This window comes from Heteronotia binoei, chromosome 15 (genome assembly GCF_032191835.1).
Source record: "Heteronotia binoei isolate CCM8104 ecotype False Entrance Well chromosome 15, APGP_CSIRO_Hbin_v1, whole genome shotgun sequence".
In the NCBI taxonomy this organism is placed as follows: Eukaryota; Metazoa; Chordata; class Lepidosauria; order Squamata; family Gekkonidae; genus Heteronotia; species Heteronotia binoei.
The window spans coordinates 26706655-26721608 of NC_083237.1; the positions used below are offsets into that span (position 1 = coordinate 26706655).

At 45.0% G+C, this 14954-nt stretch overlaps 1 protein-coding gene across 1 annotated transcript; it reads right to left on the bottom strand.

Annotated features, from left to right (window-relative positions):
* On the bottom strand, positions 1-14044 carry KMT5C (lysine methyltransferase 5C). The gene is made up of 9 exons (XM_060256138.1): positions 13891-14044; positions 7108-7254; positions 6775-6940; positions 6066-6175; positions 5031-5194; positions 3827-3846; positions 3063-3199; positions 2736-2920; positions 1-1942 (listed from the first exon to the last, which is right to left on the bottom strand). The coding sequence occupies exons 2-9, from the start codon at positions 7215-7217 to the stop codon at positions 1128-1130; spliced, it is 1707 nt and encodes a 568-aa protein (XP_060112121.1). The 5' UTR covers positions 7218-7254; positions 13891-14044; the 3' UTR covers positions 1-1127.
* Between the last annotated feature and the right edge of the window lie 910 nt (positions 14045-14954).

The following is a 14954-nucleotide window of genomic DNA, read 5'->3' on the forward strand; positions in this document are numbered from 1 at the left end:
GGAACCCAACCATCACAAGAACTATTTATTTTGCTCAAATCAGCACCTCATGGAGGGACAGAACCTTTTCACAGTGCTCTGAGCCAAGCAGTCCTTGGTCAGAACTCATCATCAGTACAATACCTCATTCGCTACTGGTAGTCTGCAATTCAGAATATTTGCATAAAATGACCTAACTCACCAGTATCATGAGAATTTTGTCAAGTTCAACTGAGAACTGTACGCCAAATTAAAAAAACCTGAAAACCTTCAGAATTGTAAAAAAGCCCAGTACACCCTAGTGTCAAAGCCCCACTGGGGGACAAATCAACAAACCCAGTCAATACAAACCTAGTTTTAAAAGTAGAAAATCAGATGTCTTATAACTGTAGGCACCCAAAGGAGGGGGGGATTCCATAGATCAGTCTGTTCATCATATGGCAGCTATCAATTTTAAGCTAAATGGGTTGCATGGAAATGTGCACTTGTGGTTGCTGGTTTGTTTGCTTTTACAATTATATAGGAGGCTTCCCTGATTGGATGTTGGTTTCTCTTACTCACAAGCCAACTTCAACCATCTTTATAGGCTCTGTATGAGCAATTAACAGCAAAGCACCATGTGGTCCATTCCTCTGAGGGGTCCACTACTAAAGACCAGAGCATGAGGACACCTAGAGTGAAATGGTGGAAGGACTCTGGGACTGAGCAAGCAGTTAAGCAAAGAAGGCAAGGAGAGATAGTTCCAAGCATCCGTGCAGCTGACCGTATGGCTTACATTTCAGAGTTCTGAAATAAGATTGTAGTGTGACTAGATTGTAGTGTGCTTTTAAAAAGAGGGGTGGGGGTAAGTGTGAGTGGGATGGAGAGAGTTCTCTGGAAGGGAACAACTGAAACAATCTACATTGGAAAAATAGAGATGGATTACAAGGTGGTATTCTTAGCACAGATACTCACAAGGAGTATGAGGCTGTATCACACCCGGACAGAAGAGATGACTTCTCACTCTGTGCAACAAGATTATTGGAGGGGGGGGGGTTCAATTTTAGGCCAATTCTGGTATGTGGTTTTTGTCCTGACTTCTCAACAACCAAAGTTCAGAAAAAAGCAGGGTGTCTTCTCAGCAGCCCTTTACCTGGAGACCAGTCCAATCAGGACAGCTCTTCACAAGAGCTGGAAGCCACCTCAAGGTCAATGGAGCCGTGGCTCACCACCAGTCGTAGCCGCTTAGGTGGCATGAAAGGGGGAAAAGAAAGCATTTGTTTAGGGGGATGCTCTTCCTCTGCCTGGTCCTTATCCATCCTGTTAGGAGGGGGCTGCTGCCAGCGCTGCCTGCCTCCAAGATGAACATGAGCATACTGGGAAAGTTTGGGGTCTGTTACTGGTGGGGACAGCGGGACTTTGTGCAAAACCTGGGCCTGATGCCGGGTCATGCTCCTTGTTCTGTACAGCAGCTGGCTGGAGGAAGAAGAGACCAAGGAACCAAAGGGCCCTTGATCCCTTGAGCCTAGCACCTCAGAGTCTAAACTACATGGTTCAGTAGCCTCAGAATGCTTATCTGCATTCCCTGTGCCATGCTCTTCAGATCCCTGCCTGCTGCTATGTGGCTCTCCCTTCCCCATCCCACACCCTACTTCTTTCTCAAACACTGCCAAGTCAATGGTCACTCTCTTCCCAAGATCCACAAACAAGCTGCGCCGTTCTGCCCAGCCTGAGATTACAGGCTTCTTGTGCATTCCTGTGAAAGAACAGTCCTGTAGAGCCACAAAATGGCTTCCATTGTTATACAAAGAATGCCAGGGGCGCAACGCAGGTAATGCGGGAAGAGGACAACGAGGCAGATACACCAGGAGCTCCTTACGGATCTTGCACCTACGTGCCCCACAAACCAGGCAATCGTGCAATGGGATGTACAGAGGCTTGAGGATTCTGGGGCTCCAGCGTAGCTTGAATTTGCGTAGGGCACCTGGAGAGGAAAAAAGGAAGTTATTTTCCAGAAATCATCTTCCCATGCACTTGGTAATCCCAACCTACATCCAACTGAATCATAGGTACAATTCAAAACTTCCATGGCTATCTATTGTTCTTCAATACACTTCAATTTGGGAAATTTCTGGAGCTTTGAGAGTGGAGTCATGGGAGGACAGGGGAAGGACCTTAGTGGGGTATAGTGCCATAGAGCCCACCCTCCAAAGCAACCATATTCTCCTGGGGAACCAGTATCTGTATTTTGAAGATGCTGTGATTCTGGGAGATCTCAGGCCTCACCTGAGAGATTGGTAATTCTAGTATACAAGCTAGTGGGCACTGCCTGTTTGTCCTCTCAGCACAGCACTCTTTGCCAAAGCCTCTAAAAGGCGATGCAAGCCTTCCAAAACCTCCAAGAAATGCAGCACCATACTGTTTCTTTCCAAAAGCACAGATCTCTCTAGGTTGCCTGTCCCTAGCCCTAGGAAAGGTGGTAACCAGGATAGCTGTTTTCAGATGCTCTCCTTAACTCAAAGGAGAGTGCTGTGAACATTGCCAGAGATGGAGAGAGGTAAAATAGCTTCACAAAACTCTTTCAGGCTATGGAACAAGCCCTGTACTGGCAGAATGTAGAATGGAAGGGAAAATGTGGGCAAACAATGGCAGGCAGAAAAAGAGGCTCTCCTTTATTAACAAAACTATTCTGAGCAAGTGACCAAGCCCCACCACACTTATGCAGCAATGCAATCCACAAAAGTCAGGTTTCATTAAGTCACCCCTGCAAATCTCACCCCGTGATCGTGCCCTCCTGTGCCGGGTCTTGCGCCCTGTTTTCACACGGCGCTGGGCCAATTTGCACAACTGGCCTTTCCACCGCTGCAGACGACCATCTGTCTCTCTCAAGAGATATTTGTCATGGACTGAGGTAGATTGTGAAGGTGTCTGATTCAGGAATCGGAAAGCTCCTTCCCCCTTCCTGGAAGAGGCAATAAAAAAGGAGAACCTAAGAATCCAGTCCTTTTAAAGAAACATAACCTTACCTCACTTCTGGAAATTCCAGGACAGAAACTACTCCCCACTTCATCCCTCTGCCAACTCCAAGATCTAAAAGCGCTCACCTTTCACAAGTGCAGCACTCACACAGCTCATTGTTCTCCCCAAAGAAGCCGTCGCCATAGAAGCATGTGATCTCATCTTCTGGCTCAATGTCCCGCAACACCTTGACACACGCAATATTCCCATCCATTGGGACGAACTACCATGGGATAAACAACGTAATAAGGGAGAGAATGGTAGGAAACAAAAGAAAGCCCTGAATGCTGGGGGCCAGGGTGCCCCCTCCAATAAAAATAGACTCCTCCTCTGCTCCTTCCTTTTTCAGAGAGACTGCAGGAGTCTCAGCTACAGCCTGCTGCTACTCTAAGCCACAAAACACCATTTGCTTCCTGGCTCCTTAGTTCTTCCAGTCCAACTCTCCCAGAAGCAGAACAGGAGCCAAGAGAGGCTATTTAAATTTTTCTGGTTTTCCCGTCTTGACAAATAAAATTGTTTCCAGCCTACAAGATGGAGAAGAAATGTCTGGCAGTCAGTGCCTGGTAGGGTGAGAGAGCTGGGCTGGGTTTCCAGGAACTAGGAGGTGGAGCTTTTACAATTCACAAATCTCTCTGCCCCTCCCCAATGTTTCTAGGGCACTGCTTTCTCTTCTAGTTCTTTTTACTTTTCCAGACTCTACCAAAAGACCCTGAATTTTGCACCTTGGCTGGATGCCACAGTCAGAACCAAGTTTATGGAGCGAGTGTGCATGGCTTACTTCAAATGCAGAGCATTGGTTCTTTTAATAAACAGTACCACCAACCCCAACCAAAAGACACTAGTGACTTACCTTACAATTCGGCCTGCAGTCTGACAGGGTCCATTGTAAGGGACAAATCATATACGACGAGATAGGGAGTGGGGTGGAGAGAGACAGACACTAGTTATAAAAATAATGGACCACTAGTTCATTTTTCCTTACATCTCCCTTACAGACTGAAGCAAAGAACATCTGTTGCTCTCTAAGTAATTGTTTAAGCAAAATTAGGCATAGAGGATAATGTGGGCACTGTGATAATCTAATCTTACGGTAGTGTACAAAAACCTGGCAACTTAAGGTAGTGTTGTACAAGGCTTCCAATTAATCAGGGGTGAGGCTTCCAGGAAAAGTTTGAAGGTTCTCTCTCCTTTCTGCAGTTGGACTCAGACAGCTATTTCAAGCATGTGATCATCACAGTATTCACATGACAACTTTGTCTTTTGAAGTTCTGATCAAGGTAGCCTAAAATCAGCAATTCTCAGTGTATGTCCATACAGGCTTGGGGAGCTCTCATATGAGACTATCATCACACAAATGTGTCAGTAAAAGATAACATGAAAGTTGAGCTGATTCTCATCACCTTTTTGATGGGAGTCAGTTTTTTTTAAATTTAACAGGATTGTACTCTCTCAGTGTTCTCTGTTCCTACAGCCCATCTGTCTTAACAAGCAATACACACTTCTCTTCTTATATTTTTCCAGTACTTGCCAAAACATTCAAAAACCTCAAAAGTTTTATCTGGAAATTGTGCAGCATTTTACATATAGAGTATTACAAATAGGAAGGAAAAGTGAAAATGACCCTTCTCATCAGCCTGCCTGTTGGCCAGCGCCTGCCCTCTAGGATTCCCTTCAACCACCAGTCATTCTACAGGAGAGAGAGAGAGAGCAACAGAGCAAGAGCCTTCCCATCAGCCTGGCCCAGTTCAACTATCACCAGACCCTCCACCAGCAGCTACCGCTCTGCAGAAGAGGGACTCAAACGCAGTGAGAGGCTCCTTCTACAAGCCTACACTTATTAATCTATATATAATAATTCTATAGTAGAGGCCTTTATTATACAAATTAAAAATACCCTAATCTGCAAAACATGTTCAAAATAGACTTCCCTGGTATAGAAAGCAGGTCAAGGTGAAGAGTCTTTGCAGAACGGCAAGATGGGCATTTGTGTGTGAAAACAAATAGAAAGCCAGTGGAGTAAGGAACAAGGGACTGAACCGAGAGCCCTCACATACCATGATTAATAAAGGCAGCCGGTCCCAGCCAGAGCTGGGCACATTGTTTCCGCGTGGAATACATGATGCTGAAGTCATTTTCACCTGTCCGCAGAAGGCTCTCGTCTGGCTCTGTCAGTTCTGCAATGTAGCCCTCCAAAAGTTCCAGCTTGTCATTCTTCTTCCTTATGGGGGAAGGAAGAAAAGTAATCCCATAGACCAACAGAGCCCCCCACCCTCCAAGCTACAATAAAATGTCATTAAGGTAGCATAAAATAATTGTATCCCAGCTTCCACCCTAAACAAGAGACCCAAAGTGGCAAAGTTTTTTTGTGTGAGCTTGTACAGAGTCTCAGTGGTCCTCTCTCTGTGGCTTGCAGGGAGCCAAATCCACCATTACAATCAACCAAAAGAGCCACGTATGCCATGTGTGCCACCCCAAACACACATAATGTATACAATATATCTATATTCAATATATAACTACAGCCTAATTACCAAATTACTTTTGTGCACGTAGGCTCATTTCTCCCCACAGCTGTTGTAGCCTTAGCCAGCCTTTTTGTTATCTGGAGTGAAGGGAAGGGTTTCCTCTCTGCCTTCCTACTCTCTCCTCAACATGAGGCACAGCAGGCTGATTGAGGGAATGAGAATGCCAAGGCACCAAGAGGAGATCAAGCTGGTTGGGGAGAAAGGAATAAAGCCACCATCACCACTGTGGCCAGCTTGCTCTTTTCCTGGGAAGTTAGTGTAGCAGTAGTTTGACTCTTCTCTGGAGAGGTCACAAAGAAGGGCAGGGGGAGGGTATTGGAAAGGATGGGTTCTTCCATCTATAACAGGTCCACTGCTTAGGAAGACTGACCCATCCTCCAATCCATCTGGTGGCTACTGTTCCTTGGAACATGAGGAAGGGCCATAGTGGGGAATGGTGCTAAGAAGAGCCACAAGTGGTTCCCAAGCCACTATCACTGGCATTAAGGGTGTTTATAAAGGAGAAAGTGAATTATACTGAGAGAAGGGGGTGCAGGTGGGGATTATTCAGCATCACAAACCTACCATGACTTTGTAGAGACAACCCGGGCCCCATTTATTTCCAGGGAATAGCGACTGCAGGGCTTGATAGCAAAACCACTCTCAGGTAGGAAAATGCGAAGGTAGCGAAATATCTAGAGAGGAGAGAAACAACACCCAAAGCCCTTAAGTCTATCCTCTCACAATATCCTCCCAGAATGAACACAATTATATTGGCACCGGGCCTACCACACATATAAGGCAGCATAATGCCCCTTTTAGAGCCCTCCTGGTATAACAAACCCTGCTTCCCTCAGAAAAAAACCAGCCCATTGTATCTCTTTAGTTTCACTTTAAACCTTCTAGAGCTCAGTCCTCTTCCATAAAATTCATGTATCGTAGTCCCTGTCTACTGTTTCTAAAGCTACCCAAGCAGCAAGAAACTTGATACATCATCCAGGACTGGTTCCCATAAAGAAAGGAGAAAGGGTATTTCCTTAATGCAGCAGAAACTATGCAGACTGAACCTATGTACATCTACTCAGAAGTAAATCCTGCTATATCCAATGGAAGTTTCTCACAGAAGTGCAGCCTTTAAGAGACAAATGCTTACAGCCTGTTAGAAGACACCAACCTTTACATCTTAGTCAGCTACTCTCAACCCAAAGCACCCATTCAGAGAATCTGACCTCCTAAAGATTCTCCTCACCCATCCTCCTTTCCCTCAGAAGTAGTAAAGCTATAAAAATTGTACATGAGTCTTGAAGGCAGCCTCCTGCTGACGACTCCGGTTCTGAAAGTACTGGCAGGCCCATCCTCCTTGCATCAAAGCTTGGTAAGCCACTTCTAGGTCTTTGCGCTTCCGGAAGGCCTCCACTGCCTCCCGCAAATGGTGCTTTCTTCTGATGGCTGGGAGTGGACTGTGAGAATGGAACAGAGGAGAAATTCAATAAATGAAACGAGTAAAACACACAGCCCCTCTTCATTGCTTTCAGTCCTTGCTTTCTAGTAGTCCAGGCCTTTTCAGTCCCCTACCCATCAAATTTAATACAAGCCAAAATGTTCTTTTGGGATCTCTGTCCCTCACCTCACGTTCATCTTATGGGTCTTAAATCCGAGGTAGGAGTCAAGCACTAGAGTAGTAGCCAGGTCATCATTCTCACACAGTTCCTTTGCAGTCACTCGAGTAGAACCCATCTTCCTTCCAGAACCATGCTGTACTTGGCCCTGTTGTCTGGAGAGGAGAGGCAGGACAGACAATTATGCCACCCATATCAGTGAAACTGGAGCCTTTGAATCAGAGAGAACAAAAAACAGGCTAAAGAATGTGTATCAACTACATAGAGTTTTATTTTCCTGTAAAGCATAACTACCTTCTCTAAACTGAAATGAACATTTTAATCAGATGTCTTTGCCCTTTGTATTTATTTATACTACCCTGTTCTAACCCCCCATGCTTGGCTTTCAGCCCAACTATTCAAATTTATTTATTAAAATATTTATACCCCCATTGTCCTCTAACAAGAATCTACAATCATTGCCTTAGCCAGGTAGATTCTATTTGTGTTTGCCATCAATCTTCCTCCTTCTCCAATTTTTCAAGCAAGTCAATAAACATATTTTTCAGAGGACCATTGTGACACTCTCCTCTTTGGAGGACAGTTGTTTTCCCTACCTCCTTTAGCTCCCAGAAACTATACTGCCACCAGGATCACACTGGACCCACATTCAGTACCCATTTGGTAACTAGGGATGACTAGTATGAGGATTACTTCTGAAACCATTAATCTTAGGTTTCAGAAGAACCCTCAAGGACACAAAACTGTTGAGAACATGAGTTATAATGTAAAACTAATAAGAATCAACTTTATTTCCCCTGACCTGGATAGTCCAGGCAAGCCTGATCTGGTCAGATCTCAAAAGTTAAACAGGGTCAACTGTGGTTAGTACTTAGATGGAAACAGGCCCATAGCTACAGAGGGGCCTGGGAGGGACTAGGCCCATCCATTCAACCCCCACCCCTTCCAACTGTATGGCCCCTCCATTGGAGGGACCCAAATCTGTCCCCTTTGCTCACCATCACTCTGAACAAGCAGTATCATTGCTGCTGGTCTTTTTGCTTTTTTCTCTCCTCCTCCCTAAAACAGTGTGTAGAGCAAAGTGGGGGTGAGGAAGAGTCAAGAGATCTCTGTCTCTCTGAGAGAGGGGCACAAAGAAAGGGGTGGGGGGGGGGAGCAGAACGGCTGTGATTGTCTAGGCGAAGGGGGTTAGCTTGTGGAACTCAAGGCAGCTTACAGTGCTAAGAGCCCAGGGCCACCAAACTGGGTGGCCCCCTGGCCCCCCCAACCAACAAATCCTGCTGTGTGCCCCACCAAACATGAAATCCTGGCTACGGTCCTGGATGGGAGACTTTCTTGAAATACCCAGTCAAGAGGACAGGGGCAGGCTCTGTTCAGCCACCTCTCTGAATATCCTCCAGACCCCAGTGGGGGTCAGTCACCAGAGGTCAACATGACTTCCAGGTGCACATACACACAAATATACAAAATACCTCCCCGCCCCCAAAAATCAACTTTATTTCAAGAAACACAGCATTAAAAATACACAATAAATCTAACCTTCTCCAGTCCTACCAATAATATATTTTTACATCTAGCTTACTTTATAAAACCTACATATCCTAGACTTATCTAAAAAGACCAAAAACAACTTGCCTTTTATCCTAATCTCTCTACAATATATCAATAGCTATTTATCTAGAAATATAATACCCTCAATTACTTCCTCTCATCCACTTAGAATACATCACTCCCAGCTCTCTCTCATTTTGTTGCTCAAAGTCACTGCATTTTTCTGATTCATACACACTTCCCATTTCCAGCCAACATTCTTACCTTTAAAAACCACCTGTCAAGTTACTATGTATACAATTGTAACCTTTAGGCATTCTCTTGTAGGTACTGTTCTTGTAGGTACTGTCACAAACAAACAACATCACCAATTTTTGCTACTTGATCCTCAAAGCAGACTCTAGCAATACATAGATGGGGGGGGGGGAATTGCTAATTCTTTGGCACTAGCTTTAGTGCTTCAGGTGCCTATGATGCACAAAACTAGCTGCTGAAATCCCCAGGTCCCATACCAAGTCACTAGGTATGCAGGCATTTTGGATTTTTCCAGCCATGAAAACAGACATTTGTGCCTCTCAACACAAAAATGCTTATGTAGAAAGCTTTTGTGTGAACTCTTATTCACCATCTTGCCCCCTAATTGTACCTGAGTACCTTCCAGACACAGCCCAGAGAGAGCCCTGAGATTATTTTGTCCATTGCCCCCTTCCTTATTGCTCCAGACTACAGCAGTGACCTACTTTTAGAACAGACTATAATCACCTCATTGCTCTACTCTGTGATATGAGTCTTTGATTTTGAAGGAACAATTCTCAGGCAAGCGGATGCTGAGCAAACCTTAGTCAGACTTCAAGGGGAGAAACTGGGATTCTCTGGTCCTTTCACTAGATGCAATTCAAAATTTTATCCCCCACACTAACTTTTTAGGAATCAATGCATCCTAAGAACCAGACCATATTCCAAGTACTATTGCTGATTAGGTCTCCACTGTTGGATTTTGTTTCTGGAAAGCGAGTGCCGCATTTCAGGGAGCCTAATTTCCTTGCAATGTCTAGACAGACACTGCAAGAGAAAAAACATGCTCACAGCTTGAAATGGAAGACTAGAATGCTTCATCACAAGTAGATTTCCTCAAAGTGCATTGTTTCTGGTCATCATCACTCACAAGGAGGAAAGCAGGATTTTTTCCCTTCACACCCCTGCCCCCCAAACCGACTACAATAAAAAGCTGCTGGTTGCCAACATCTACTTGAAAAGGATTCTGCCTATCGAAAGCAGCAAGCTGGAGTTCTCCCTGCTATCAGATCTAATTGGGAGTATAACAACAGGGTGCTTGAAACAGCAAGCTGTTATTCACAAATAGCTCCTAAGCCTGTCCTTGTATGTGTAAACTGGAGACATGCAAAGTACAGAAACCAACAATAAAGAGTTTTTCCCTTGGAGAGAACCAACTTGGAAGGCAGTGCTAGTGCTGTCACCACTCCCCAGTAACAGCCATTCTTATACTCTGCCTATAATAGAAAATATTGTGCTCATCAATGGGGAAAAGTTTAAAACACAACTGTAAGGCAAAAACCTTTTAGTTAAGACCAACTAAAATGTCAAAAAAAGTGTAGGCACGAGCTTTTGAGTTCCCCATGACTCTTTATCTAACTGGATGTTATGCATCTCACACACGAGGCAGGCAGTTTTTACCTTTCTGATGATGGAGATACTGCAGACTTAATTGCATTACATGATGAGAGGTGCAAAATTGATTTCAAATTGCACCAGAGGCTGTGGGAAGCAGCAAATGTTTAATTACTTCTAAAAATTTAATCAGAAACAGACTTCAGATGCAACCCTAGGTCCCAATAGTCTGCCGTAACATTCGATTATCAAATCAGTCCCCAAAATTTGGGCAATCCTTGACATCTAAAACTGTGAACCCCTTCCAGTACCCTTATCCCCACCTACAGGTAGCATTTAATTTTCTTGTATTTTGCAAACACCTGCCAAATTTAGCCAAAGTGCCACAGATTCCTCTCCTCATTCTGTCAGCCTCCATTCCCTCCAGCTCATGACACCCTTAAGCCAAAAATGCAGCTTGAAATGGAAGCTAGAGTGCTTTACGAGACACAGATCATTTCCAGGTCAAGAGGTTTCAGGTCAACTTTCCTCTTGGGACATCATGCCACAAAAAATAAGGCTTTATGACACCCCCCCCCCACACACACACAAACCCTCCCCACATCAGAATATTTATCTTTTAAGATACTGTTACAGGCTTTTTCCCTCTCCACCCCCACCCAAATGACAGTACTGTATTAATTATACTAATTTCAAATTTTGTTGCTGAGTATCTATGAAATCATGAGATACAAAGTATGCTGTCAAACAAATGAGTAAAGAAGCAGATCTCAGTGCTTATACTGGTTTATTATACCTAAGAACCAGAATGTTTGACCTGAAAGTTACAAGCAAATATTTTGATTATGAAATAAGTAATGTACATTTTGGATGCATTCAGACTTCACAGTAAACCATGACTTGTACAAATGTTTATTAGTCTACAAAATGTAACAAAAGCCGGGTTATCTTTTGCCAACTTTCCAAGCAAAGAGAGCCAGGCAGCCATAAAGAACAGAGCAATTCAACAAACTGATTTGCTAATTCAAATATAAAACAAGCTAGTATGACTACCAACGGTACAAACACCTAGATTGAAATTCTAAATTGGTACCAACCAATAAATCCATTTGTATCACTTACATACAGACCTTACAACAAACAGAGGCTTGATCAAATCAATTTATCATGATGCCTGAATGTGGCTGTGAAGTCCTCAAGGAAATGAAGGATAGAGTAATGTCTGATTGTAGAGACTTAGGTTTAAATCCTTACAGTGCTACAAAGATCATTATGTGATTTTAGGCAAGCCGTTGGATTAGATCCAGTCAACTTTACAGCCTGTGTTTCACATGTTTTTTTTCTCCATACAGATTCCATGATCCCCAGCAGAGCCCATTTTGATGGTTCTTCCTTTTTCAACAACCCCAAAGCATTCTGGATCCAGCCTATCAACTCTAAAACCTAACCTCCCACATAGGGTTGTTATCAGAGTAAAATGCTATATATTCCTGAGAAGAGGAGCAGGATAAAGCTACAAAACAAACAAAACCCAGATTAACACCTTGTACATGTTAAATGCTCTGGAAATAACAACAAAGAGCTGAATAAAAGGGAGTCATTGCTGCTTTCTCTCATCTTTCATGCAGCCTTCAGCACCTGACAGGACCCACCCATAACAACCACCCTACTCCCTCTTTCATACACAATCTGACAGGAGTGACACCCAGGAGCAAAATAGCCTTGACTGCATCCATAGGCAAAATACTTGCCATAACACAGGGCAGGTGAGAGTCATCTGCAAGGAGGAGGGGGATTCCACATATGCTCCAACAGACCTTAACTTCTCACTTTAATTTGGCCCATTCACATGCAGAGCTAGGGTATCAGTAGCACACATATCTGGGCAACTGATTTAAAAAGATAAAGGTAGTCCTCTGTGCAAGCACCAGTCATTTCTGACTCTGGGGTGACGTCTCATCATAATGTTTTACAGGGTGGTTTGCCATTGCCTTCCCCAGTCATCTACACTTTTGACCAACCTCAGAAGGATGGAAGGCTGAGTCAATCTTGAGCCGGCTACCTGAACCCAGCTTCTGTCAGGATCAAACTTAGGTTGTGAACAGAGCTTGGACTGTAGTACTGCAACTTACCACTCTGCGCCGCGGGGCTCCTGGGCAACATTAACATTAAAGTAGGCTAACATTAATCTTGAATGGGCCACTCACATGGTGAGCACCTTGTCACAGATAAGGCCCAGGAACAGTTGCTGAACATGACAGCTAGCTACTGTTAGACAATGATTTTAAAAACCTATAAATATAGGAAGATGAACTGATTGGGAGCTTCTTCTAAGAAGTTCCTTGCTTGTGAGCTGGATCTCTTTGAGCAAGATTTTTATGGACTCATGCTAATTGCTCTCCCTTAATTATCTATTGTCAATGAGTAATATAATTAAATATAATATGTTAATATAATGGATGTTAATATCTATGTTAAAAACAATAGTTATGCTTTAATAAAGGATTAAAATGGAAGCAAACATTCTCTAGTAGTATCACTTGCGTACTGTACACATAATAAACCTAAACTGTTGGAGGATACCCCTTACTGGGAATTAAATGATTGACATAGGAAGCTAAGTGGATCCCTAGGGCCTATAAAGTGCATGCCAATGAATCAGGCCTGATGAGAACCATCCAGCAATCTGTCCCTACAAAAAAGCATCAATGGAAGGCCTGTGAGGACCACGCATGGCCATCTTCACATCTCTTTCTGCCCATACCAGAAAGAACGGATGAGTGAGGATGCAAGAAATGGAAGACAGGAGAAAAAGAGGAGACTCCTGGTTGACAGGGGAAGGAGGAGAGTTGGGAGGAAACAAGGCGGGAAGAAATGGGCCGTTATCTTCTTGGTGCTTGAGTGGAAGAACGTGAGGATGCGTGTATGTGTGAGTGACGGGGAGATTTAGGATGAAAGCCAGAAGGAGAGAATGAGCGGGGCTGGGAATGGAAAGAGGGGAAAGATGAAAGATATAGGAAGATGGACTCTGGTTTTGCAAAAACCAAACACCGAGATGCCAAGTCCAAGGGACACTTTGAACGGCTTAAGCTAATATATTCCAGTGGAAGCTTTAGAGAGTCCCTCGCCTGGGATGAACCGTGGAGAGGGGAGGGAGAAGATAAAGAAAGAAATGCCTCTGGCTGGGGAAAGGAACGGACGAGACAGAAAGGGAAGAGGACCTCCCCGACATTGTGCCTGGGGTCAGGGGATGAAGCCGGCAGAAGACGCGCGCCGGCGGGAAGGGGTGAGGAGAGGGACGCCCGGCGTTTGAGGGAGCAGCGCCTGTTTGGGACGAGACTGACGAGGCGTGAGGAGAATGGGCGATTGCTGACTGGAGCGAGACGCTTTTTCCCGCTCTCAGTCCCCCTCCCCTCCCCATTTTGTTCTCGCCACCCTCAGGAGCGCTCCCTTCCCCCCTCACCTCAGAAGACCCCCCACGCGCATCCCTTCATGGCCGGTCTCGGCTGGCTCCGCTCTCCCCCTTCCCACGCACTGACTCTCCCCGGCAGACTTTCTCCCCCAGGCGCCCACTCCCCACCGCTTTCCCTCGCTCTCTTTCTTTCACCCACCTGCCGCCTCGAGCTCTCCGTTTCTTACTCTTCAGCTAACGTTTACACCCGCCTCACAACAACCCCCCGCGCCATTGGCTCCTTTGAAAGCCTGTCACTTCCCGGCTCCCTTTCCTCGACGCGCCGTTGGGCCGCGCGGCTATCGCTCAAAGACCGTCCAGCCTCCCCTCCCCTTGTGCCTCCATTGTGCCCCTGAAACGAGGCGGTACCCCCTCCTCCTCACAATTGATTGGCTATCGGGAGACGCCGGTCAAATTCTGTCCCGCTCTATTATTGGACAGATCGTTAATCATCTTCAAAGCCTTCTCGTGGGCTGCGGATTAGCCTCCTCCTATTCGATGGAACTGGTATTTGTTCCCGCCCTCAAATGTCGAATGAGGACGCGGCCTGACCTTTATGAACCCGATTGGCAGGATTTAAGTGCCTGTCAAATTTCGTACAGCCTTCTTTCCGTCGCGCCCTTTTGGGTGCACATCTGGCCCTCCCAGTTCTGCGTCCACTGGAATTAAGATATCGTCCTCTTCTATTGAACTGTTGAATATCAATAGATCCAAATAGGCAGCCGTGTTGGTCTGAAGTAGTAGAACAAAATAGGAGTCAATTGCATCTTTAAGACCAACGTAATTTTATTCAGAACTACGTTCTGAAACGTTGGTCTTAAAGGTGCAATTGACTCCTATTTTGTTGAATGTCAAGTAATTCTTGCCGCGTGTTCCCTGAGCCCCCCTCCCCACTTGCTTGTGCTCACTGGCCAAAAGACACGCTTATCACTGCATAAAGTACACCTCCACCACCCATTGGACAGTTAGTTGTGATTGGCAGCACCAATCTCCCTTCGTCCAGTTTTTAATTGGCTCTCTTTCAAATCCCTCGTACTTATTGGCGATTTTTTCCACTCCTCTGCAGGCTGCTGATTAGCCATTTTAGTTGTCTATCAACTTTTCACGGTCTTCTTTGTACCGCTTGTTCATGCCTTAGCTAAATTCATCGTGGTGCTTGTCTGGGTTCTTCTCGCCGCTTGAAATTTCCCGCCGGAATTTTGCTGCTTTCTATTGGCCCGCTGA